The sequence below is a fragment of the Mercenaria mercenaria genome, chromosome 10 (assembly GCF_021730395.1).
Source record: "Mercenaria mercenaria strain notata chromosome 10, MADL_Memer_1, whole genome shotgun sequence".
Lineage (NCBI taxonomy): Eukaryota > Metazoa > Mollusca > Bivalvia > Venerida > Veneridae > Mercenaria > Mercenaria mercenaria.
Window position 1 is genome coordinate 53,597,220 of NC_069370.1, and position 27,411 is coordinate 53,624,630.

General features: G+C 34.2%; 2 protein-coding genes across 3 annotated transcripts in view; one reads left to right on the forward strand and one right to left on the reverse strand.

The window, feature by feature from the left end:
- Positions 1–24,911, reverse strand: LOC123561537 (phosphopantothenate--cysteine ligase-like). The gene is made up of 6 exons (XM_045353985.2): positions 24,771–24,911; positions 15,255–15,343; positions 13,221–13,357; positions 11,991–12,205; positions 9,251–9,370; positions 1–7,338 (listed from the first exon to the last, which is right to left on the reverse strand). Exons 1-6 carry the CDS (start codon positions 24,894–24,896, stop codon positions 7,102–7,104), a joined length of 924 nt encoding a protein of 307 aa, XP_045209920.2. The 5' UTR covers positions 24,897–24,911; the 3' UTR covers positions 1–7,101.
- LOC123561536 (3-hydroxyisobutyryl-CoA hydrolase, mitochondrial-like) overlaps positions 24,872–27,411 on the forward strand; it is a 27,961-nt gene continuing 25,421 nt past the window's right edge. The window contains exon 1 of one of the 2 annotated variants that reach the window (XM_053553110.1): positions 24,872–25,002. Coding sequence is in view for 1 of the 2 variants with exons in the window: in XM_053553109.1 (XP_053409084.1) it covers positions 25,176–25,239 (64 nt within the window). In the remaining variant the exon portion in view is untranslated. Of the gene's footprint in view, positions 25,003–25,124; positions 25,240–27,411 lie in introns of those variants that run through there. The other variant, XM_053553109.1, reaches the window with a different exon arrangement.

Here is a 27,411-nt window from a genome sequence, read left to right on the forward strand (position 1 = left end):
TTAATATTTTATTCCACTCTTTATATGATCTTTAACAAAAAGTAAATCTTGCATAATTATGCATATAAATAAAATCATTAAGTGATAATCATACAGTAACTGTGAAATCATTAATATTTATCCAGGATTCTAGCATAAAGCTGCTGGTCACTTTTCGGGGTATTTTAACAGAAGAGAAAACTTGTGTTAACAGAGAGATTCTCACGCTCACCTACTGTTAAAACACCTTTTATATGCATTGTATGCGCGTTCCTTGGCAAAGCGTAAATGTATAACAGCCCCAAAACCATTAATTCAAGAGGAAATGACGTCAAGTTGTGAAAAAACAACTCGGACACTTCCACGCATGTCATGGAAATTTAACCCTTACCCTGCTAATTATTCCCATAATGAACTTGTCCGTCTTCCAATCTGGACAGTACCATAAACTGTTAAAAGGGGTGTTAACCAAAAAGATACTAAATGAATGGCGAACAGTGCAGACCATGATCAGACTGCACGGTCGCAAATGCAGAATCACTTGCCGTCAGCAGGCTAAGGGTTAAAGACGTTGGGGGATAATTTATTCAATTATTAGTTTTTTATGCGTTTTATGCTAAAATAGCGTTAGCGCATGTTTATTTGCGTGTTATAACATCTTTAGAATTCCTCGGGATATGTTGGTACAGGGCTTGGGCACCAACCAATCCCTCAAGATTCTGCAGATGTCATAACATGAAAAAAATGCATTATCCCTACATTAATTTTCAAAGTCAATCCACAAAATTCAAATCCCCATGTTAAATAGCCATTTTCACTAAACCTACAAAATTTTGTGCCCTCAATACTAAATGATTTCACATTATACTTTCAGCACTTAAATGCTTTTTTTACAGCTAAAATAGCTGATATTTTTGAGTATTCTACATGGCATATATAAAATTTTCTTCCCTTACAATTTACATCATAAAATGTTGCAAAACCTTATGCAACATACCTAAAATAAGGCATGTCAAAAAAACATAGTCTAGGTGCTACTATCAAACCATTACAATACATCCTTAATTACCGGTACCTCATAAACAAGAGCTATCCGAGAACAGCAATGCTCGATTATTCAAAAGCCTAGTCACAAAAAAAAAAATTAAAATAACAAAAACATAGATATAATCAAGTACAAAAGGGGCAACAATTCTGAGCCACAAAACTATTCCCTCTTAAAATAAATATATATATAATGTTCTAACAGATTACAAAAAACAATAAAACTGCCAAGTCACAAAAGGGGCATAAGTATGTGAGTTATGTGACCTACATAATACATGTAAGATCATCACAGAGAACATGTGTTGTTTCAATCAATTCCCTCTAGTAACGTTACCGAAATTCAGCTTACATCAAAAATTGCTAACCTGAAAAAGAGGCACAAGTATGTAAAAGTGCAAAATAGAGTTATAGAACCTTTACAATGCATGTCAGCTCATCACAGTAAACAAGTGTGTGAAGTATCAATCCATTCCCATAAGCGGTTACTGAGAGACCATCTTACATACAAAAAGACACAGGCAAGTCCAATAGCTCTACGCCCTCGTGAAATTATTCTGCAGACATATAACCAATTTTGAGTGTATTAACAAGAGCTCGTCGAACACGAAATGCCCCCCTTGATGCATTCAGTAATAGCAAAATGAACAGAAATTATACGCTCACTGTAAACAAAAGTTCTGGTTTAATCTGACCTTGACCTATTAACCTAACAAGAGATTACAGAGTGATCTTGGCATCATCCACTGAGCCATTTTTGAATGTTCCAAATTTCAAGACTAGCTCAAGGTCAAATTTCATTTCAGTACAAAACAATGTGTATGTGGCCCAAATTTGAAAGCTGTGGCTTGAGAAATATGAAAGCAGGTCACTAGATCAATTTCAAGGTCAAAGTTCATTATGGTATACAGAACTATGCATGTGCTTCAAATTTGGAGGCTGTTAGCTTGAGAAATATGAAAGTAGATAATAGGTAAAAATCAATGTCAAATTTCAATTCAGAACACAAAAATATGCATGCGGTCCAAATTTGAAGCCTGAAGCTTCAGAAATGTGAAAGTAGGTCACTAGCTCAATCTCAAGATCAAAGTTCATTTCAGTACACAAAACTATGCATGTGGTTCAAATTTGAAGGCTGTAGCTTGAGAAATGTGAAAGTAGGTCACTAGGTCAATAACAAGGTCAAAGTTTTTTTCGGTACACAAACCTATGCATGTGGTCCAAATTTGAAGGCTGTAGGTACAGAAATGTGAAAGTAGGTCACTAGGTCAAGATCAAGGTCAACTCATGTCAAGGTTCATCTTGCCACTCAAAACTATCTATGTGGTCCAATTTGAATGAAGTAAGTTATGGACATGAAGATTCTAAGTTTTTCCCTATATAAGTCTATATGAACCATATGACCCCTGGGGTGGGGCCATATTTGACCCTAGAGGGATAATTTGAACAAACTTGATAGAGAACCACTAAATGATGCTACATCACAAAATATCAAAGCCATAGTCTTTGTGGTTTGGACAAGAAGATTTTCAATGTTTTTCCCTATATAAGTCTATGTACACCATATGACCCCCAGGGCGGAGCCATATTTGACCCTAGGGGAATAATTTGAACAATCTTAGCAGAGGACCACCAGATGATGTCATATACAAAATATCAAAGCCCTAGGCCCTGTGGTTTTGGACAAGAGGTTTTTTAAAGTTTTTTCCTATATAAGTCTATAAAAACCATGTGACCCCGGGGTGGGGCCATATTTGACCCAGGGAAATAATCTGAACAATCTTGCTAGAGGACCAGTAGATTTTGCTACATACCAAATATCAAAGCCCTAGGCCCTATGGTTTTGGACAAGAAGATCAGAAACCGTTCAACTGTTCCTGGCCAATGTGACCTTGACATTTGACCTAACGACCTAAAAATCAATAAGGGTCATCTGCTGGTCATGACCAACCTAACTATCATTTTTCCTGACAATAGGTCTAAGCGTTCTTGAGTTATTGCCTGGAAACCATTTTACTGTTCCTGGTCACTGTGACCTTGACCTTTGACATACTGACCTCAAAATCAATAGGGGTCATCTGCTGGTCATGACCAACCTCCCTATCAATATTCGTGATCCTAGGCCTAAGCGTTCTTGAGTTATCATCTGGAAACTGTTTTACTGTTCAGGGTCACTGTGACCTTGACCTTTAACATACTGACCTCAAAATCAATAGGGGTCATCTGCTGGTCATTATCAACCTCCCTATCAACTTTCATGATCCTAGGCCCAAGTGTTCTTGAGTAATCATCCGGAAACCATTTTACTATTCAGGGTCACTGTGACCTTGACCTTTGACATACAGACCTCAAAATCAATAGGGGTCATCTGCTGGTGATGTCCAACCTCCCTATTAAATTTCATGATCCTAGGCCGAAGCGTTCTTGAGTTATCATCCGGAAACGGATTGGTCTACATTCCGACCGACCGACCGACATCTGCAAAACAATATACCCCTCCTTCTTCGAAGGGGGGCATAATAATGTTAAAACACGTTTTTTCTATACATTATTTCTTAAATGATTTGTAAGACTAAAAAGATGATGAGAGCTGTACATTGAACACCCCCCACCCCCCCTGCACTCTACTTGATAACTTGTTAGAGGTTAATTGGTCTGTAATTTTCATTGTTACATATGCTTTGACCTTGAACACTGACCTTACGACCTCGAAAACACCATGTCATCAGACTAGATTCAACCATCCTATGAAATTTGAAGGTCAAAGGTCTAAGTATTCTAAAGTGATTAACCAGGAATTGTTTTCAATGTAATGTCACTGTGACACTGGGCTTTGACCTACTGATTCTCAAAACAAAGGTGGTGATTTACTGACCACAGGCAATAATCCACTGAGGTTTGACCACAGACCACCCAAATATTCTTAAGTTACTGATCAGAAACAAAATTATCTACCAACACACAGATAGACAGACGAACCAAAATTAACAAAATAATAAACCCCAACCCCTTCTCGAAGATGTGTGAGGGGGTGTATAACAAGAGCTGTCTGATGACAGCGCGCTCGACTATTCGAAGAATTGATTGAGGAATGGGGTCAAAATATTTCCATGGATATTCAAACAAAAGAAATAAACAGATTAGACAAACAATGTTCTTGTATTATTTTGATTTCGATAAGTCTTGCACTAAATGGCAATGTGTGAGCCAATTTCAAAGTCCAAAAAGGGCCATAATTCAGTCAAAATAGTTATGTACTCTTGCCTACAGATGTAAATCATAATGATAAGTAAGTGTTCAAAGTTTAAAAGCCATATGTCAAACAGTTTTGACAAAACATGGACTTGTATGAAAACAGAACCAATTTCAAAGTCCAAAAAGGGCCATAATTCAGCCAAGATAGATGACAGAGTTAATATGTTCTCTTTCCTACAGATAGAGACTATTTTACTAAACAAGTGATAAAAGTTTCAATGCCATATGTCAAACACTTTACAAAAAATATGAACTGGTACAAAAAACTTAACCAAGAATTCTAAGTCGAAAGGGGCCATAATTCAGCCAAAATCCCTGATGGAGTTATGTACTCTTGCTTATAACTGGCCATGGTAATGGTAGACAAGTGTTGAAAGTTTCAAAGCTTTATCTTAAAAGACTTTGTCAAAATATGAACTGGTACGAAAAACTTAACCATGATTTCTAAGTCAAAAGGGGCCATAATTCAGCCAAAATCCTTGATGGAGTTATGTGCTCTTGCCTATAACTGGCCATGATGATAGTAAACAAGTGTTGAAAGTTTCAAAGCTTTATCTCAAAAGACTTTGTCAAAATGTGGACTGGTACAAAAAACTTAACCAAGGTGTGATGCTGACGCCATGGTGAGTAGGATAGCTCTACTTATTCTTCGAATAGTCGAGCTAAAAATTAGAGCCATAAAATGGCCCTCTGGTGAAAAAAGAAGGATATAGACCAAATTCAAACAATAATAAGAGACCAATAAATGTACTCAAGTGTTTTCTGAGACCAAGATTACCGGTATTCTGAATAAAAAGTTACTAATGAAAACTTCCTTATAAGCTGCATAGAAATGAGGGAATTAAAATATACAGAACATGGTTTAAAAATGGAAATGTTGGCTATGAAAAAAGCAAGGTATACAGCAAGTCTAGTAACAAACAAGGAAAGGCATATAAAAAAAATTAACCCTTACCCTGCTAAATTTCTGTAATGAACTTGTCCATCTTTCAGTTTGAACAGTACCATTAACTGTTAAAAGGGGTGAATACAAAAAAGATACTGACTAAATGGCGAACAGTGCAGATCTTGATCAGACTGCACAGATGTGCAGGCTGATCATGACCTACACTGGTCGCAAAGGCAGAACCATTTGTGTCCAGCATGATAAGGGTTAATCTTGCAGTACTTTTTATTAATGTTGAAACTGTTAAACATATTATCAACAGCACAGCTGACATTTTTTTGTTGCTGAGGTAAAAGATAAACATACATATACTAAAATAAATCTGTTTATGTTCCCTTGTATTTATTTACAGCACAAATATATATTATACAGTCGAAACTCGGTATCTCAAATTCCACGGGATCAAGATAACTGAAATTTGACTTAAAATGATATTTTGTGCATTTGTTTTCAGGACGGGACTTGAAAATGATTTCGTCTATTCGCGACAGCTGGAACTCTGAAATAAGCAAGTTTGAAATAACGAGTTTCAACTGTATATTACATGGTCTAAAAACTCTGTTAAACAGACACCAAATATCGCGCTTATATGGATGAAAATTTCGCTAATACCAAGTACATGTAAACCAACAGCAAAAACACTGTTTTGAACTAATAAAATTTAATTAAAAAAAAATTCTGCACAGACATTTGATGAAATCATTTCTGTTATAATCTGCATATAGTTTGTATGTCCTTTTTTATTATCTTTAGAAACTATGTAAACATACACAATTCTGTAAAAGCACACCTAACACACATTATGTCTGAAATCATTCGTCCTCCATCTCTGATTCATGTAGGGAAGTTGGCAATTACTTGCAGAACAACAGGTTTGTACTGGTACAGAATCCAGGAACACTGGTTAGGTTAACTGCCCACCATTACATAACTGAAATACTGTTGAAAAATAGCATTAAACTCAAAACAAACAAACAGACATTAAATGATTTTTTTTTCAAAAATATTGTGACAGTTCACTTAAGCAGGGAACAGGGTATAAAATTACAAAATTAAAATTGAATATAGGTGGTTATCCCAGACTGTCAGCCTTGTTCAAATATTTATTAGAAGTAGCACACATCCTTACATTTTGTTTTATTATTTCACATATTTAAAAGACTCATATCGCCTTTGTTTAAATGTGCCTGCCACATCTTCCTTTATCAAAACAAAATACATGATTTCTTCTTATATCCTATGTCCGATAATTGTATTATCTAATATTTGACAAAGGTTTGAATATTGATGAACACAGTAGAATGTTTTATTGAATGTGTTGTTTTTTATTACCTCCCTTTGTAGCTTTAAGTGTACAAATTAATGTGCAGTATTAAAAGTAACACTTTTCTAACCAAATGATTTTGCATAACATCTATTTGGACAGCTGTTTCATATGTTTTAACATAAAGTTTAAGTCTATGCAACTTTAAAAGCTGCTTCTAAAACTGTTAGTGTTCACATGCTTTCTAAAAATAATCAAAAGATACAAGATTCTGAACCTCTGTCATTATCTCATTAACTGTTTATTTAACTGCAATAAATCAAACAAGGAGATCCATTGAAATACACTTGGTGTCTTAAATAGACTTACATCTAGCTAAATTTTGACCTCACATACTTAAAGAAACTGACATCTAGTCTATTAAAGGCAATCAGTATCCCTACACCTTGGCCTACATTGAATATGTCTACAGACAATGGCACTTGGTTGTTTACATATTAAAGGAAGACATGTCTAGCACTCCTTGATATACATTTTGTAATATAGAAAATCAACACTTGTATAAAAATTGGTATACATAACTGAAAACAAAATGGCTAAACCCACAGGTTACTTATTCACAACAAAACTGTCTATGCCTTTCTACAAGACTTTTTACTATTTTACTTTCTATCTCAATTCCATTTTGTAGATCATTTTCCTCTAATTTTATCCAGTCTGTTTCACTATTTGTCACAAACACGACCTCAAATTTTCTGGTATCAAGTATATTTCCTATTACCAACTGGTGCTCATATTTCTCCAGGGATTGCTGGGCTTTCACTATAAGCAGATTAGGATCTGTCTCTAGCTGAAATTTTCAATACAGACTAGTAAAACAAACAGTATTTAAACCCTTACCATACTAATTTTCTATAATGAACTTGTCCATCTTTCAATTTGGACAGTACCATTAACTGTTAAAAGGGGTGCTTACCAAAAAGATACTGACTGAATGGCGAACAGTGCAGACCATGGTCAGCCTGCACGGATGTGCAGGCTGATCTTGATCTGCACTGGTCACAAAGGCAGAATCACTTGCCGCCAGCAGGCTAAGGGCTAAAACTATATTTAAAAGTTGGGCTAGAGTGTAGGACAAAATCCCCTGCGGACAAAACCCCCTTTGCTTATTTTTGCATAGGCGGACAAAATCCCCTTCATGTTTTTTACAAGGAGGACAAAACCCCCTTCGCACTTTTTTCCAAGGAGGACAAAACCCCCTTCGCATTATTTATACGGAGGACAAAACCCCCTTCATCCTAGAATGAAAAGAGCAAATTATATATTATATAATAATACATAACTAATCAAAGTATCTGAGAGTTATTTAAGAATTTACTTTAATGAACAGTTCAGTGAGAAAAACATACAATTAACAGGTCAATTAATTATGAGATATTTTACACTTATTTATTTCAACAAACTAGTATAATTGTATATGTATAATCTGATTAATTTCAAAGTCATTATGGAACAAACTGTAATAATTGTATATAATAGGATAAATACATCAATTATCCATATTATAAACATTAATTATAATTATCTTCAAGACATCTCTTTCTATAAATAAAATGAAAAATCTTAATAATCTATATTATTGTTTTCCCTTTATTTCCTTATAATAAAAAAAGCAAAGGGGGTTTTGTCCTCCTTGTAAAATATGTGAAGGGGGTTTTGTCCTCCTTGTAAAATTCAGCAAAGGGGATTTTGTCCTCCTTGTAAAAAACATAAAGGGGGTTTTGTCCGCCAATGCAAAAATGAGCAAAGGGGGTTTTGTCCGCAGGGGATTTTGTCCGGATCCCGTTGGGCTAAGCATAAAAAGCGACTTCACACACTAGAGTCAAACTGAATAAGGCCTCAGACTGGTAACAGGTCCAAAAGTTATAAAAATGAATTTGGACACCAGTCTCAAAACTCGAGCATTTGATTGGTCACTTCTGAACACAATTTGAAAATGACCAATGGCAAGGCTGCATTCTTAGACTGGTCTCCAAACTTAGTTTTATAACCTTAGACCAAACTAGTAGTGCAATAGTGCTTCCCACCCACATTAAATTTTAGCCGTTTCTGCCAAGCAGCGGTATAATGACATTCACAGATCATCATTTGCAAGACAATGCCTGCAAATATGTTATATTCAGTCATCCTGTGACAAGAGTTTTTCATTTTGGAAATTTCTCAAAATTTTAAAAGAATAGACTTATAAAACATTCTAACGGTCTCCAGCAAGGGTAGTAAGAACTCATTTAATGTTGACAATATCTTGACCATTTAAATTTGATGCTTAGAAAATTTATCTTCATAGGAAAAATGCTGTAAACATTACCAAAATATAATTTTTTCGATACCTTTCTAAATTTTCAAAAGGGAAGTTTGCTATTTACTAAGATATCTTGCAAGTTTCAAAAGAACCCATCAAAAACTGGTCAAAATGGCAATTTTTCTCAACTCTGTGCTTCAAAATGTTTATATTAATTTAAAATTGGAAAACACCTTACATTCTGATTTTTTCTCCAAAACTTTTAAATGCCTTTTAATTCAAAATGTTCTTATTCCATGTGCTGTGCTATTATTTTTACTTGTGTAGTATTCTTCATTCATGTATTTTATAATAAAGTATTATATCTGGTATAACTGTGGTACATTGAATATCACGACTTTCCGAAAACTTAGTAAATTACGGTATATCAATTATTAATCAAGACCAAAATATTACCTACCTTAAAAGATACCACATATGCTGACGAGACCCAGTTCTTCACTAAGGCCTCCAACATTTTAGGAACCAACTCCAAAGACAATTGCAGGGGACCATTTGATGACTGTATCTTGTGTTGTGGCTGAAAATACACCCATTTTATTATCAACTAAACAACCTTTACATTTAATATATGAGCCGTGCCATGAGAAAAAATCACAGTGTCAGACTGGCTTGCGACCAGCATGAGATCCAGAAATGGTCACAATTATAGCTTCGCACCGACTCCACATGTCCCAAATCATTACATTAAATAACTATTTAATCTAGTCCACGGCTTAAAAAGTCATTTGCAGTAATAAGGAAGTTTTAATTTAATAGAAATGGAATAAATGATTAAAAGATCAATCACATGATAAGTCATTTGTTTTCTAAGTCCACAAAAAAACTCCTTACCAGGTAGAGATACCTTAAAATACACCTAAAATTTGAAAGTAACATCTATGTTGTACCACAGAAAAGTGGTTTGTTTTTTCCCTACGGTCAATTATAAAAAAGTTACAATATAAGTTCTTTATAGTAACAACTAAGGGAAGATAATCTTAAAAAAAAAAAAAAAAAAAAAAAGATCAAAAAAAAAATTGTAAGTCCACACAAAAATCTTTACCAGGTAGAGATTGGTTAAAATACACCTCACAATTAGATGTAGCATGCATGTTGTACTACAGAAAAGTGGTCTCGATTTTTCCCTACGACTAGTAATGAAAAAGTTACAATATAAGCTATTTATAGTAACAACAAAGGGAAGTAATTCTAAAGAAGGGAATTGCGCATGACACTTCGTCTCATGATGGTGTATAATTGTGCCAAGTTACATCAAAATCGCTCCATGCATGAAGAAGAAATGCTTCGGACAAAGTCATTCTTGTATCTGACCTTTGGCCTCTAAGCATGACACTCCGCCACGTGGTGGTGAACATTTGTGCAAAGTTATATGAAAATCCCTCTATGCATGAAGAAGAAATGCTCCGGACAAGGTTTTCATTCTTGCATCCTTTGACCTCTAAGTGTGACCTTGACCTTAGACCTAGAGACCTGGTTCTTGCGCATGACACTCCGCCTCGTGGTGATGAACATTTGCGCCAAGTTATATCAAAATCCCTCCATGCATGAAGAAGATATGCTCCGGACAAAGTTTTCTTGCTTGTATCCTTTGACCTCTGTGACCTTGACCTTTGACCTAGGGACCTGGTTCTTGCGCATGACACTCCGCCTTGTGGTGGTGAACATTTTTGCAAAGTTATATCAAAATCCCTCTATGCATGAAGAAGAAATGCTCCGGACAAGGTTTTCATTCTTGCATCCTTTGACCTCTAAGTGTGACCTTGACCTTAGACCTAGGGACCTGGTTCTTGTGCATGACACTCTGTCTCATGATGATGAACAATTATGCCAACTTTCATCAAAATCCCTCCATGCATGAAGAAGATATGCTCCGGACAAAGTCATTCTTGAATTTGACCTTTGACCTCTAAGTGTGACCTTGACCTTAGACCTACGGACCTGGTTTTTGCGCAAGACACTCCGTCTCATGATGGTGAACAACTGTGCCAAGTTTCATCAAAATCCCTTCATGAATGTAGAAGATATGCTCTGGACAAAGTCTGTGGACGCCGCCCGCCCGCCAGGGGGGTTCCCATAATACGTCCCGTTTTTCAAACGGGCGTATAAAAAGGGCTAATTGTAAAATGCATAAACCCTATATGATGGCCTGTGGGGATAACTGTGTGTTTAATTTTCAGGCTTAAGTATACTTTTTACCTAATGACCAAAAAATAATAGGTATCTTCAAACGACCATGGACAGTCATACTATTAAGTTTCATGACCATATGCTTAAGAGTTCTCAGGCTATTAATCTGAAACCAATTCTTAGCCTTTAGGTCACTGTGATATTGACCTTTCACCTACTTTCAAAAACTAGAGATCATCTATGATCACAATCAATCATCCAAGCAAGTCTGACATCAAGAGTCCCCTTGTTTTTTAAGTCGGAAATTGTTTTTAGTTGTAAGGTCTTTGACCTCTGACCTACAGATCTTCAATAAAATAGGGATCACCTATTGACTACAAGCAATCATCATATTAAGTTTGACAGGTATAGGCCCAAGCATTCATAAGTTATCGACTGGAAACTGTTTTCAGTCTAAATGTGACTTGAACTTTGACCTACAGATGCCAAACACAGTAGGGTTCTTCTGCCAAACAAAGGTCATCCTATCAAGTTTAATAATTGTTGGCAGAAGTGTTTCAGTTATTGATGGTAACTGATTTCGGTACAAAGATCACAATGACCTTAACCTTTAGCCTGATGGCGGCAAGAGATTCTGCCTTTGCGACCAGTGTAGACCAGAATTAAATCAACCTGCACTGTTGGCTATTCAGTTAGTAAATTTTCAGTAAACACACCATAATAAATGGTACTGCCCAAACTGAATGACTGACCAGTCTATTTTAGAGATTCAGCAGGGTGAGGGTTAACCTTGATCCTTCACACCACAGGCAATTATCCTGTGAAGTTATACTATTGTAGGTCCAAGCGTTCTCCAGCTATTGGGTGGAAACTATTTCAAATCTCAAGGTCAATGAGATATTGACTTTAGATCAACTGACCCCAAAATCATAGTGACTATCTACAAGCGTATTGGTCCCCCATCTTTTTAATTTTGTTATCATACTTTTTATCACAGAAGTAAACCTTACCATTTTGTTTTTTGGAATGTAGAAGTCAGAAACAGCAGCAGCTAAATACAGGAAAGCATTTTTTCCTAGACTGGACATTATTAGCGAAGACGCTCTCAACAAGTGCAGATAATCTACCAGAGATGTAAACTCTACCATCAGTAGTCTCCCTTCCTTCTGGACTGACTGGTACTTGTGAATTATATCTAGCAACTTGGCAGTCTTTTCATTTTTGACTGAAAAAGAAAACAAAGCACAAAATTTAATACTATAAAATCATTTAATATTATGGGCAAGAAATTTTGTGGGTTTTTTTTGGCTAAAATGACTATTTTGTGTGGTCATGAATTTGTGAATTTCAAATATTATAGTTAATCAAATGGAACATTTTACTGACTTGTTAAGATCCAATTTTGTTGATTGTTGCAACAGAGAACTCCATGAAAATTAGCTCCCCCCCCCCCACCCACCCTTCACAGTACTGTCATTTAACTCACAGTAATGACCAACGGCTGATTATATGTAGTTTGTTTTTTGTGTCAGTACAAAGAGGGAACTATTACAAAATAGGTAAACTGGTAGCTTAGGTGTAGAGCATCATTACCATATTCCAAGGTCCTGAACTCCGAGTCCCAGTCTGGCTTAAAAACCTTTCTCATCCTGTGATATCTGGCCTTCACAACAGCGCCAGGACTGTATTATGCACTGTTCTTTGCTTGAGAGATAATTATCTATTTCAATTCTGTGACCATTTTTTGTAACTATGTTAAATGGGTATAGCCCTCTGGACCACTGCACTGTGACAAAAGGACATACAATATATATCTACTAAGAAGACATGTATCATTGAAACTTTGTGACAGGGAATACTGTATAAATACTGTCAAACTTTTAGGCATGTGGGGGTCATCCTTGGCTAAAAATGGATAATGGGCACCACAATGTATTTTCTTTCATGACCTCTTTTTGTAGTAGTAAAGACTACGCTTTGTTTTTTTAGAGATTTAAAAGATCTTTTCAAAAATATATAGGTTTATATACTTTCTAAATAACCAAAGGAAAAAATCATAAACCTTTAATGATTTCTGACAAAAATGTCATAAATTGTTATATCTTACCTTAAATAAGATTTATTCCATCCCATTATATTCAGATTCAAACACAGGTTAGCACCCAAGACTATTTCAATAAAGAAATTGTCTTTTCTGGATTTGTTACGAAAGAGAAAAAAGAATGATTTAAAATAGATACCACATAGTTTTTGACCCTCATCATCATTTTTCACCTCCAGAATGTCCAGTAGCTGAGACTGAGGAAGGTGTCGTGTATATGGCTGCAGGGAACGATGACGATGCAAGAATAAAACATCATGCCTTGTCCAAAAATATCTGATAACACAATTAAGGATAGTTTGGGTAATTGCCATGAGCTAGCTAAAGGACATACTTTAAAATTACAATAATCACATAGACAATCCTTTGTCTCGACTTTAATTATATAATTGCCCTGTACGTAAGCCAAACATTAAATAGTTGAGAAGTTGTATCCCATGCTTGAAGCGTGAAAATTCACGACATGGAGTCTGAAGAGACACTTCATTCCTCTGACTTTGTGTGGAAATGTTCAGTAAACTTGCCAATTGCTTCGCATTCTGTGGGAAAGTCAGTTACTTGCCTCAGCTTCTGACTTCTGTGAGGAAAATGTCAGTTACTTGCCTCAGCTTCTGACTTCTGTGAGGAAAATGTCAGTTACTTGCCTACATGTTAGGAAAATGTCAGTTACTAACCTCTCTTCTGACTTCTGTGAGGAAAATGTCAGTTACTTGCCTACATGTTAGGAAAATGTCAGTTACTGCTACAGTAGGAAAATGTCATTACTAACCTCTTCTGATTTCTGTGAGGAAAATGTCAGTTACTTGCCTACAGTTAGAAAGAGTTAAACTTTGTTCGAGATGTCTTACTTCCTACATGTTAGGAATGTCCTGATTTCTATCTTGTTTGGAAAATTCTACTTGCACAGTAGAAAATGTCAGTTACTAACCTCCTCTGATTTCTGTGAGAAAATGTCAGTTACTTGCCTATATGTTAGCTATCTTGGAAAATGTCAGTTACTTGCCTACATGTTAGGAAAATGTCAGTTACTAACCTCTCTTCTGACTTCTGTGAGGAAAATGTCAGTTACTTGCCTACATGTTAGGAAAATGTCAGTTACTAACCTCTCTTCTGATTTCTGTGAGGAAAATGTCAGTTACTAACCTCTCTTCTGATTTCTGTGAGGAAAATGTCAGTTACTAACCTCTCTTCTGATTTCTGTGAGGAAAATGTCAGTAACTTGCCTACATGTTAGGAAAATGTCAGTTACTAACCTCTCTTCTGATTTCTGTGAGGAAAATGTCAGTTACTAACCTCTCTTCTGATTTCTGTGAGGAAAATGTCAGTTACTAACCTCTCTTCTGATTTCTGTGAGGAAAATGTCAGTTACTTGCCTACATGTTAGGAAAATGTCAGTTACTAACCTCTCTTCTGATTTCTGTGAGGAAAATGTCAGTTACTAACCTCTGTTCTGATTTCTGTGAGGAAAATGTCAGTTACTAACCTCTCTTCTGATTTCTGTGAGGAAAATGTCAGTTACTAACCTCTCTTCTGATTTCTGTGAGGAAAATGTCAGTTACTTGCCTACATGTTAGGAAAATGTCAGTTACTAACCTCTCTTCTGATTTCTGTGAGGAAAATGTCAGTTACTAACCTCTCTTCTGATTTCTGTGAGGAAAATGTCAGTTACTAACCTCTCTTCTGATTTCTGTGAGGAAAATGTCAGTTACTTGCCTACATGTTAGGAAAATGTCAGTTACTAACCTCTCTTCTGATTTCTGTGAGGAAAATGTCAGTTACTAACCTCTCTTCTGATTTCTGTGAGAGGGTTTTCAGTTACATCTGAGTAGTTGTTAGCTACTTGCCAGAAATATGTTTGTACTTTGTGCAGAATCTTAGGAACACTGGTAAGACTTACTAACTGTGCACAGTTTCGTAATTGAAATATTGAAATACAATTGAAAAACAGACTTAAAACCATTTTAAACAAAAATCTTAATATGCTACACTGAAAAATACTGAAAAAATGCAGAAACTCCCACCTTTGTGAACTACCATTTTTCATCCTGTTAAAATCAGTGTCTCGTTTCTGATTGACTGAGATTTTAAAGAAAATCTCTTTCTATTTAAACAAGTACTATAAAATAACTCAGTTTAAGCTGGTTGTATCAATTGATTTTCATGTGAAGGATACTCTGCTGAGGCTGACCCTCTTGTTCCAATGCTGAAATTATCTATAAACCGCACTGTATTCCCTTCTAATGGTACCGTTGTTCCACCTGACTGAAATTAGATAAAACAAGAAAATCATTACTATTCTGAAATTATTCTTAGAAAACCTCATGTGACAGTTTCAGCAGGTTATTTTTACTAAGAGGGGAAGAGGCCTTAAAGCCAATGATTCTGGAGAATAAAAATAAGTAGCTCAGTATTTGCACAAAGGAGAATAAAAAAAAACCCTGATGTAAAGTCAATTTTGGAGGAAAACTATATATAATTTCAAAGAAATGATTCTGAGGCAAAAAGGCCTATAAACAGCCCCTTCTATCAGTGAATTGTGAATGGGTCCGGTACCAGAAAAATTGTGAAAATTTGTGTTGTTTTTCTCAAAATTTTGTATTTTTCCTCCCTTAATTGTGAATTTTTTTAATACTTGTTAATCAAAATGTTTAATGATTTAAATGATTCGTACCCGATTTGTACCTGAATGCACTATGAATTAACAATTCATACCCAAACACACTATGAATTAACGTTCAAGGGTCAAAAATATAGGGAGATGAACATAACAAATCTTGATCAATCAGACGGCCTTTTCCTGGCAAAAGTCGGTAACAAACTTCTTTAAAGTTTTTCAAAGCTTTTTTCTTCTGTTTTTCTACTATTTTTAGAGATTTTCACACCAATTGTGAATGGGTCAGATATTAGGTACCACTTATATAAGGAAAAAAATCGCTGTCTATAGAAGAAAAATAACCTGTTACCATGGTACCTGGTTTCATCATTTACTAAAATACTGGAGCTAATAACCATAATTATGGGAAATTGCTAAATGATCATGTAAAAATATTCAGTCAACTTTTCAAGTCCCATATTATTGTTGTTTTGAAAATATGATGGCTCTTCAATTAATACACAGACTTCTGTCAAAACTTAACAAGAGCATCGCCTTGCTGGTGCTGAGGCTCATCTGATTTTTTTGTATATTAATAGAAATATTGTCCTACCCATGATTTTCTAAGTCTAAAAAGGGCTTGCAAAAAGCAGGATAGAGTTATGTTTCTTTATGTACAGCGTCCGCTTATGATGGTGAAAAACTGTTTAAAAGTTTTAAAGCAATAGCTTTGATAGTTTATGAGAAAAGTTGACTTAAACATAAAACTTAACCAAGAAAATGATTTTCTAAGTTCAAAAGGGCAATAGTTCTTGCAAAAAGCAGGATGGAGTTATGTTTCTTGATGTACAGGGTCAGCTTATGATGGTGAACAAGTGTTGCAAGTTTCAAAGCAATAGCTTTGATAGTTTAGGAGAAAAGTTGACCTAAACATAAAACTTAACCAAGAAATCTGATATTTTCTAAGTACAAAAGGGGTCATAAATCTTGCAAAAAGCAGGATGGAATTACGTTTCTTGCTATACAGGGTCAGCTTATGATGGTGAATAAGTGTTCCAAGTTTCAAAGCAATAGCTTTGATAGTTTAGGAGAAACACTGACCTAAACATAAAACTTAACCAGGCAACGCCGACGCAGACGTCGAAACCGCTCAAGTGATGACAATAACTCATAATTTTTTTTCCAAAAATCAGATGAGCTAAAAATAAATGAATAAAGACATATCTAATTTACATCATTCTGATAAACAATATATATCTGCTACAAATGTGACAAATCTGATGCTGTTATTTAACATTTTATCAGTTTAATTTAGGGGCAAGCATTTCAGAATAGCCAGCCATGTCTTCATGATATCAAACTGGTATACACTATTTGTCATCACAATACTACTAAGATAAAAAAAAGTTCTTAGATTCAGAATATAAATTTTTAAATAGGGGTGATTAATAGGCCTCAGTTTTCCCCTAAAATTGACTTCACACTGTCACTGTACAGTCTTGTGTTACTTCTTGACAATGCAACACTAAGTGAACTTTCGTATAACCTTGGGTTGGGGTGTGAGTTGAAAACTGAAAAGGTGAGGGGAGGGGGCGACTATGTAATTTGAAGAATAAAACCCCAGGTGTACAACTTCACATGCTGAACAACATTAATTGTATATGAAAAATTGTGTATTTCATGCTCGAGTACACTGACCTCATTTCATGGTATTTTAATGCAGGCTACTGGTTTAGACCCAGTATCCGGACAGGACCAGTTTCCAGACATATGTACTAACCCCGTTATTTTGTTGTTATACACGTATAATAATTGTTTCATCTAGATCATTTAGATGTTTGTTTTTCATGTGTACAACAAACCACTATACAACAAGGCTGTATAAATTTAGGTTTTATAATGATACTTCACCTGTGTTTACAAAACAACTTTCTGTCTTAACGGGGCATGAAGATAGCATTGGGCATGCCCAGTAGTTTACACTTGTCGAGGCATCAAATGGGGAAGAAATAATTAAACTACATATTGATTGTCTGCTGATAACATGCTACTTTTAATTTCACGGTAATAGTTACATAAAATGCAAGGCAGTCGATTTTTGCACTAATTTTATTCTATATCTATTGGAATTATCAAAAATTCATGTTAGATGAAATTTGAGTTTTTTATAGTCAGCCTCTGTAAACGCTTTCGTAGCTGCTATTGAACGTCGGTTATGTTTCAAGTGCATTTATGGAGAGATTAATGATAAAGAAATGCGCAAAAATAGTTTATTTACTTATTTCAATATCAAAATAACAGCAAAACATCGTCAAAATATTTGTCCGGCTACTGGTTTACCTCACGGGGAAAATGACTTCTTTCTGTGACCCCATTTGAGGCCTCATTGGAACGCATATTATACGTCACAACGCAATGCTGATTACAACATCGGATGCGGAAGGAGCTGAAGTTTGTTCAGTGTGCACTTCAATTATGTCAAATATTTACTGAGGAAATAATGGAGCCAAAATATGAAAATGTGTCCGGCTTCTGGTTCCCTACCAGTATATGAAATGGCACACCCTTAATTAAATCTAAGCTAATAAGGAATAAGGAGATGCCATATCTGGAATTAAATCTGCTCTAGGTTATTTTAAATTTAATTTCATTACATTTAATAAATGTGAAATAAAAGCTAGGGTATACATGCATATCTGTGCATCACTACTAAAAATTGTTTGTTTTAGTCAGGTTTTGAACAATTTCAGTCTAAAGGCAAACTGGCTCAAAAAGAAATAAGAAAAAAACAACACAAAATTAGGGTAGCTCATAATATGCACATTTTTAAGGTTTTCAATGTTAATTAATAGCAGAGCTACCGGCGCCGCAAAGCGGTGCCGACAGTGTCGCATTACAGTTAAACGTGTGAAAAAGAAAATGAATAAAACTGTGTATAGAATTACTATCGAGTTGAAAATTCGTGGTACTGTTTTGGAATCGGTGTTGTTTGGGTTTCTTCCAGTACACAATGCTCATAGTCATTAATCAGTAAGACATCAGTAGATGCTTGCTGTTTACGGTTGACAAAAGTGTTTCGCTCACTGCTTTGAACGTTGAATAAAAATGTAAATGAGCGTCTGATAATAAGAATTTAGTGCTAAATACATTTTCTACGGAGAAAAAAAAAAGATAAAATACAATATTTTCAATGGGAAACAATTTTCGTCACGCTGCCATAACTGAAATTTATTATGTATACTTATATTTGTGATGATGACGTCATATTTTCACACTGGTGCAGTGGTTACTGAGTTCGCATTGAAAACCAAAGGTCGGGAGTTCGATCCTCACCGGCAGCCATTTTTTTAAAATTTCTTTTTTATTTTAGTTTTTTTTTTTTTTTTTTTTTTTTTTTTTTTTTAAAGCATTGTAAAAAATAAAGTCATTCATGTGAAATTTAACAAGTGTTTTGTTAGTGATGTCTGAGGTTCCAATGTACTGTCTGTAGATAAAACTTATTTTTTAAAAAGGTTTTGGGAACAAAATATACAGACATTGAACTGTGAAAAACACATAATGCTCTTCTCCCCATTCACGTATATTTCATCCACAAGCTAAAAATCACTAACCAGAGTTTATTACTAGAAAAAAAGCTGTTGGCTATGAATTATCAAAAAAAACATCAAAATTTTTAGGCTCCTACTACCATTCATATTCTATATCAGTTGTGCTAAAAGATTAACCATAAAAATGTCATAGACTGTTAACTTAGCAGTTCAGTAAATAAAACAGGAGTTTTCGAGAATTTCGGCAAACAGCTATTTTCTCTGGGTAAAATTCTCATCAATAACTTTTAAAGATGGCTAGTCTTTTGGGTTTTAAATAACCTTTGTACATGTAAATGATTTTTATTCCCCCATACCAGACGTCTATCATAGCAGTATTTTTGCCTTAAAGTTGGACACATTTTTCCTTCTAAAAAGAACCGTAACTTTCTTTAGTTCGTATATAGCATATTTGTAGAGTTTTCTCATGTCAAGATTTTTACTTAATGCATTCTAAGACATTCATTCAGAAATCATGAAGCAGATCTATCATCAATTCTTAAAATTTTAATAGATCTTAAAGAACATACACTTCTTAAAACGGATCCATAATTACAGCAGCACTCTTTTAATTTTCAAGGGGCACTGGTGATTTTTCAAGGGAGCACCTAAGTTCATATTAATGTTTGTTTATGAATATGCAGGAAACGTCCGTTTGATCAAATGACAGGGATTTTTTTACCATTTAGAAACTGGGGCCCGGGGCCCATTCAGTTGGGAAAAATGGCGTGTAAAACCAGAAAATTGGGAAATACAAAAAAATAAGTTTTACCATCATACAACCTTTATTTCAGCATTATTATTGTTTGATGTCATATGTACAAGTCTTTTGTTTTATATTTTTTGTCTTTTGAAAGTTTCTACTAAATTTTCTGGTATTTCTTCAGTGAGAAACTCAAAGGTCAGTAAAATTTTGGGAAATTTAAACCTAAGAATTTGGAAAATAAGCACATTCTTGCAATTGGGATGGGGCCCATATTCGGCCACAAAATCAGCCTTAAAAAATCCCTGAATGATGATAATGATAATTGCAGGGCTGTATGTGCAGTAAATTTGACAGTATAAGCAGTCACAACTGATGCGCCAAAACATATATACCCCGCCATTTCTGATGTCTGTCCAGAGGAAATATCTAACTTGGAAAACCAAACAAGTTGGGACATAGAAATTTTGGGGTCCCCCTATTTTGCAGACATTTTAGCAGATTGCAGATTGCAGTCTGCAATTTTTTCCCTAAACTGCAGACTTTTTTGCAGACTGCAAGCAGATAAGATTATATAGGGCAAATAATTTAATTTCCTAAACTGCAGACTATTTCTGCAGACTCTGATTGCAGACTAGTGTAATTATATAAGAGATACTCCCTGATGTGCATTGTTCAGTAGGCTCATTATTGTATTTACCACCTAGTGTGTTCTTCCTGACTAAATAAATGCTGAGTAAAACATGATTTTTTGAATCAGTTTCATATATACATGTATAATTATATACGCGCCATAATCCAAGTTTTCTTGAGTTAAAGAAAATGAAAATTAAAAATAAATAGCTTTATTATTAAAGATTCTATAGATTGTCATTAACTTTCATATGTCATTAAAATAGTTTGGATGGATCTATTTTATATAAACAAATTATTTGCTCTAGACATAACCTAGCAAAATAATTGTTACTGTCTTTTTATCCCGGGCAGATATTTTTAAAGTCAATTAAACAGTTTCAGTTAAATTAAAAAACAACAACAATTAATATGATATAATAGGAAATAATAACAAGAGTGCCAGACTGTCACAAAATATGCCCGACATCGAACTTGACCTAATTCAAGGGCCATAATTCAAGATTGCCTGGGGCGATTCGGGTGGTTATTGAACTTGGCCGAAATATTATGCCCACAAACATCGTCGGCAAGTTTGGTGAAGATCAGATGAAACTGTTCGACTTAAAGAGAGCGGACAAAGCTAAATTCGCATTTTTTTCGAGTAATTCAAGGGCCATAATCCAAGAGTGCCTGGGGCTTGATGTGTAAATTCTCAATCCAATAAAAGCAATTGTTATTGAGATATGAGCTTGCATGCAAAACTTTAAAACAAGGTGTGATGCAGATGCTGCCGCCCATGCCTGGTTAAGTAGAATATCTCCGATTATTCTTCAAATAGTCGCAGGCTAGGAAGTGGCATCACTTATATTCAGACAATATATGCATTCTGTGTCTTTCAGCACCAGCGTCATAAAAATCTTTAATTTTACCTCATTAAGTCAGACTTCGAAATATGATTATTGATTTCATTATAATTCAGCTTTAAAATAGATAGACTTTGCAATTGATAGTATCTTATAAATCTGTCTTACAATGGTCTTGCAGTTACCGTTGTTGTTTTAAAATGAATGCATATGCAAGAATGAGACTTTAATACAATTAATATAAATATATATATATACATATACAATTAATACAGTAATAGGGATGTAAATGGTATATACTTATGTACTTACTGTTCACATCTACTTATCAGATGATTTATTGGCTTTAGCAATTATTGAGTAATTACTTATGGCTAATTGATATTTGGTGCTAACTGAGTAATTAATTGAGGCTAACTGATATGATAATTAATATCATGGTGTGAGACTGTGCAAATTACAGGATTCTTTCTTTACGTAAATACATTAAAAAAAATCAAATTTACAAAATAAGTTTTAAATACAAATGTTTATAGGAGAAAGTAGCTAAATGATCGAACCTCTTGGAAAGAAAAAATAGAAAAATGGAAAACCAATTTCTTTCTCTAAATTTAAATGCAAAAAAAAGAATCTGCACAAATCCAATGATTTTCAGCTTGACATTAATGCATCAAATCTTCTTGTAGTTGGCCATCTACGATAATATGGTTTAAAACATTTTCATCCTAGGTCATAGTACTTTGGATAAATTAGTGAAAATTGAAATTCATTTTTTAGGAAATTTATTCTACACCTATAACATATTCCTTTTTCCTGCGCAAATTTATGGATCACAGGGTCATAAGCTTGATTTCCCGGAGAGGCATATGTTTTCCGTGACGATTTGATAAAAGACATTGTGTCTGAACATATTCGTCCTCCACCTCTGATTCATGTGGGGAAGTTGGCAGTTACTAACAGAGGTTTGTATAGGTTACAAATGAGTTGTCTTGATCAGGAGAATCAGAAAATCCATTGAATTACGCATTTTTTTATCTGGGGTAGAGGTAGTGTAATGTAATTAAGCGCAAAAGGTAATGGGGTGTCGATTTTGTCGCATTCTCATTTATTGAATATAATCTAAACATCAAAATCTGAGTTCTACACAGAAATTATTTCGCTAAAGTAACAGAGTTTTAAAGTTTTAAATTATAAACATTGTTTCAATAATAATTCAGAAGATTTCAGTGTCTGAATTATTCTGAACTACTATCTAAAATGTTGTGATATCATTAAGAAGTAATCAGAACATTTTCAAACACTTTTTCAAAACAATGAAACGTTCAACTGTTATTCTTATCCTGAAATAGTTAGAATGTATTTTGACACTTCAGAATACAGACCTGTTCAGATATACATTGTAGGTCAGGATTAATCCGAACGTACTCAGACAAGTTTTAGAACACAGAATTCATACTTGGTCATTATTCAGGCAAAAATGTGTTCCAGTATGAAAAAAAGAGCTACAGTTGTTCCACTTGCCGTATTGAGTCATCCAATGATGCATGAGACCTGAAGTTTGTAAGCATTCCGAACAGTACTTTCTCAGAAACCAGCTTATATTATGCTAAACCTTAACCAAAATGTTTAATCATTTTTTTTTTAAAGAGATAAAATTTTGATTAAATAAAAGCTGAGTTACGTAACTTACCGTGTGAAGTTACCTTATGATGCCAAAATGTGTGTGAACATTGAAAGCATTTGCTAAACAGTTACAGACATCCGTAAAAATAATGAACAATGTGACAATTACTGGCAGTAACTTTAACTTTGGTTGTTCTTGTAACTATGTTCATACATTATCCCAGTTGTAGGTTTATAAAATAATAAGTCAGAATCCAATACACATTTTTCAGTAAATAAAATTCAGTTAAAGTCATTTTCAATTTTTTAAAAACTAGAATATTTTATAAAACCATTTTATGCCTAAGATTCAAAGACAGGGGATTCATAATGTATTTAAAATGTCAGTTGGTTCATCCATTTGTCCTTCCTCCAGTCAGTCCATCTAGCACAGTTTCTTGTGTAGAAGTTAGTATTCAGTTTAAATAAAACTTTGTATACATCATCAGCATGAAGTGGTCACAAACATATTATCAGGACTTTCAATTGTCGAAGACCTTTAAAGGACAAAGAAAAGTTACAACTTCATCAGAACATTGTGTACTCAATTCCTTCTACAGTTTCCATCTAAATTAGATGAAACTTTGTATATCACCAACATGAAGAGGACATGTGCATGTTGTTGGGACATTTATTTTTGTTTAAAAAATCAACACGAAATGTGCAGATGTCTCTAATCATTGGCATATATTTCGAGAAAACAAGCACATGGACCTGTACATTTTATTTTGCCATATTATAGACCATATGTTTATTTACGACTATGATAAGTTTCATTAAAATCTACATTGAAAATATTATTAAAATTGTGACTTCCTCATAGATGCGCATTATGAAAACTTATGCAAGGTCCAAATCTTTCAAATCAGTCAAGCAAAACATAAAGCAAACAAACGTATCTTTTTTATTTGCCAAATTTTCTGAGTATATTCTGAAGCATTAAAATCTTCTACATTGGAGAAAAAACTTGATCTGAACGTGAAGAACTACCTTAATACATAATGTCAGATGTGTTGAATTGCATTTTACTGGGAAAAAGGGGGGAAATGTGATTTTACAAAAACATTCTTTGTTTTTCTAATCACACCAGGAAATTGGTTTGTAACATTTCACTATGTAACAGAGATGATGTTAAAAATATATAGGATATGAAGAACCGGGTATTTCTTTTACGAAAAGAAAATGACTCAATACTTTCTGGGACATTTAACAGTATTAAACACTAAAACCTTACTTAAAAGTTGTGTTTGAAACATTTGCTTAGTGGCTGATTAATCTTTATTACACTTCAGCAGAACTATAGCAGAACCCTATAGGGGTGGCACCATGTGGAGAAGTAATGAGTTTCTTATCTGCAGACTGTGGAAAAAGTCTGCAGTTTAGGGAAAAAAATGCAGACTGCAATCTGCTAAAATGTCTGCACTTTAGGGAGACCCGAAATTTTGTTGCAAAACTTTTATTTGAATTTGTAAGAAAACATACCTAATGATCGAGACCTACTCTACTGTCTGACGTCCAGCAGGGGCGGAGATGGGAGGGGCCTGTCCTAAAGACAGATGGGAGGGGCCTGTCCTAAAGACAAAGTGTAGAGTGAGACTGTGAAACTGAGACACATTATGAAAAATGTTTGCTGGAACTGCTTAATACTAATGACAGTCCTATTTACCGTGATCAGGACAACAGGTGTACACCCTTCATTGTGTTTTGCAATGAATCTTTCAATCTGAGTCTTGTTTTCATTGAAATTTGCAGGTTCTGCCGTCTCTTCAAAAAACTTAGCTGCTTCCGCCATTTGTAAATAAATATGCTTTATTGGTTTTCCTTATAGAAGATCTACTTCCGGTGTAATACCCTTGGCTTTGGAAAAATTGACTGAACAAGATAACACGCTGAAATAGGTAAATAACATAAAGGTAGACCGTCAGTGTTGTATCCAGGGTAAAGCTTTATGTATATTTAAACCACGAAATTCTAAATAATGACATGACATCAAGTTTTGATAGAGATAAAAGTATTGTATTAACTGTACTAGTGTTCAGTTGTTGACTGGTAGGCAATTTATGCACAGTTAATGTTCATTGAAAATGGGTTGCATATGTTAAATATGTCACGCTTGCGTGTTAAGGATAATTACGGTAATATTTATATAATTGTTATAACCTATATTGTTTCTAAATTTAGAAATATTTCTATTATATACTTTTTGAAACTTTTAATTTTTGACTGTTTGATATATTTTTGTAATATCTTTCTTGTTACAGAATGTACTTTCATGAAATTTCATACACATTTAGAAAAAAAAGATCCTTAATAACATACTGATATTTCAACAAAATCAAGAAGGTATCCATTTATAAAAGTCACAAAATACACTTGCAGAGTCCAAATAATAACAAGAAAAGCATTGATGTAAACATCAAAGGGCGCCATGTAATTATTAAAGGAGAAACTTTTAATAACAACAGTAAGAAATTCACAAAATATGTATTAAATCAATGCTGTTAATACAGGAAAACAGAGAAGAACGTCGTAAAGAAATGTAATATTATGTAGTTATAAAGAATTGTGAAAATTTCAAAACTTGTTTTTAAGTTTTTAAGAAAACTGTTGCTATGAAAGAGAATAGAAGGTGAAAGTGAAAAAAGATTTGACCTTTAACGTAACAACTAAAAACTATATACATGTGCACTTATATATAAATGAAAATTTATTTGAAAGACTTAATAAATCAATAGAATGAACAGTATCAATTCAACATGAAATAGCTAGAGAGACTCTCTCAAAACATGCTGTACAAAGAAAACACAATCGTTAATGAAAGGCAATACGTACACTGCCACCTGCTAAAAATAGATCAGTGAAGTGTACGCAGTTATTTTTAGCGATAGATTAGTCCATTTTACGAAAACAGGTAATACTCTGTTTTACAACGCAATACCGAACAGTTAAGCCGTTTTACTTACTTTTTGCGAAATAATGACAAAATATTATCTGATGGTACATTATAATCATTCAATATGGTGGAAATGAAAATATTTATGCTGACAGTCTAGTTTAAACATTCATCCAAGTTACTACCTTCTCCTGAGAAATAGACCATTCCTTTTGAAGGGACGAGTCGTTTATTGTTTCTAAATATCAGGGTTGGCGACTACCTCAGGTTTTCCCGTGTTGGGCAATACTCCTAAAAATGAATGAAGCGGGCAATACTGGGCAATAAGAAGTTTTTCTATCTTTTTTTTTTACCAAAACAATTGAGTTTCTATGTTATAAAGTGTGAGCTAATTTTTACATTAAGTTTGGTGAAGTGATCGGTAGCTGACAGAACAGTTTCATTAACAAAATTATGGTTTGTTTACACAACAAAATTTTATTATGCGAAAGTAAACACCTTTCATTATTTATAGTTAGATCTTGCTAGGTCACAACTAGATTTTGCTTAACAGAATTATAATAGTTTACTTGTCTAGTTCTTCTTTATTATGTAACTGAACTCAAGTTGTGCAGTTTTTTTTATCTTTAAGTCTGTTTCTGAGTTTTGTCTGAACAATACCAAAAGTTGAAAGCACTCTTTCAATTGACATACACAGTGTAACATTTCTGTCTTTCTGATTTGAGTGACATTCTGATTTTAAGATATTTTTTAACTATGGCACCTTTGCCCCATATTCCTGGTGAACTTGTAACTAATTCATCTTTTAAGCAGTTTTAAACCAAAGTTGGTAGGATTAGCACATTTCTCATAGATCTTATGTTGTAAATTATTCTTTCTTATTTGTAGCCTACCGTATTTACTTTTGTTAACCTACATTAATTTTGTTATATAGTCGGTTAAAAAGCTCTGACATCGGAGCTTAATATGTTACTTGTAATTGTCTTGCCGATTCAAAATACAGGTTGTCTTTTCTTATCTTATGACCTTTCGGACTCTCAGTTTTGGCAATAACCACAGTCTTTACATTTTGCAATCTTACTTAATCATCCACAGTAACATTAAAACAATTCCCAAAGGTTCTTTATGTTCTAGGGTTATATGATAGAAATGACAATGTGATCTAAACTGATTTTCATGAGTGAAATGACCAGATTTAAGTTGTTCACAGTTTTAACTTTAATCCCCAAATCTTGTTCAATAATTACTCAATCAGCATCATAACAATGTCTATTCAATTGATTTTTATAGATATAGATTTTATAGCACTAGGCATGCAGGTGTCACTGCTATCACTATATGGGTTGCTAGTCAGCTTAAGTGTTGAAATATGTATTGAAGACAGAATTATATTGACCACTATTGCCCTGTAAAA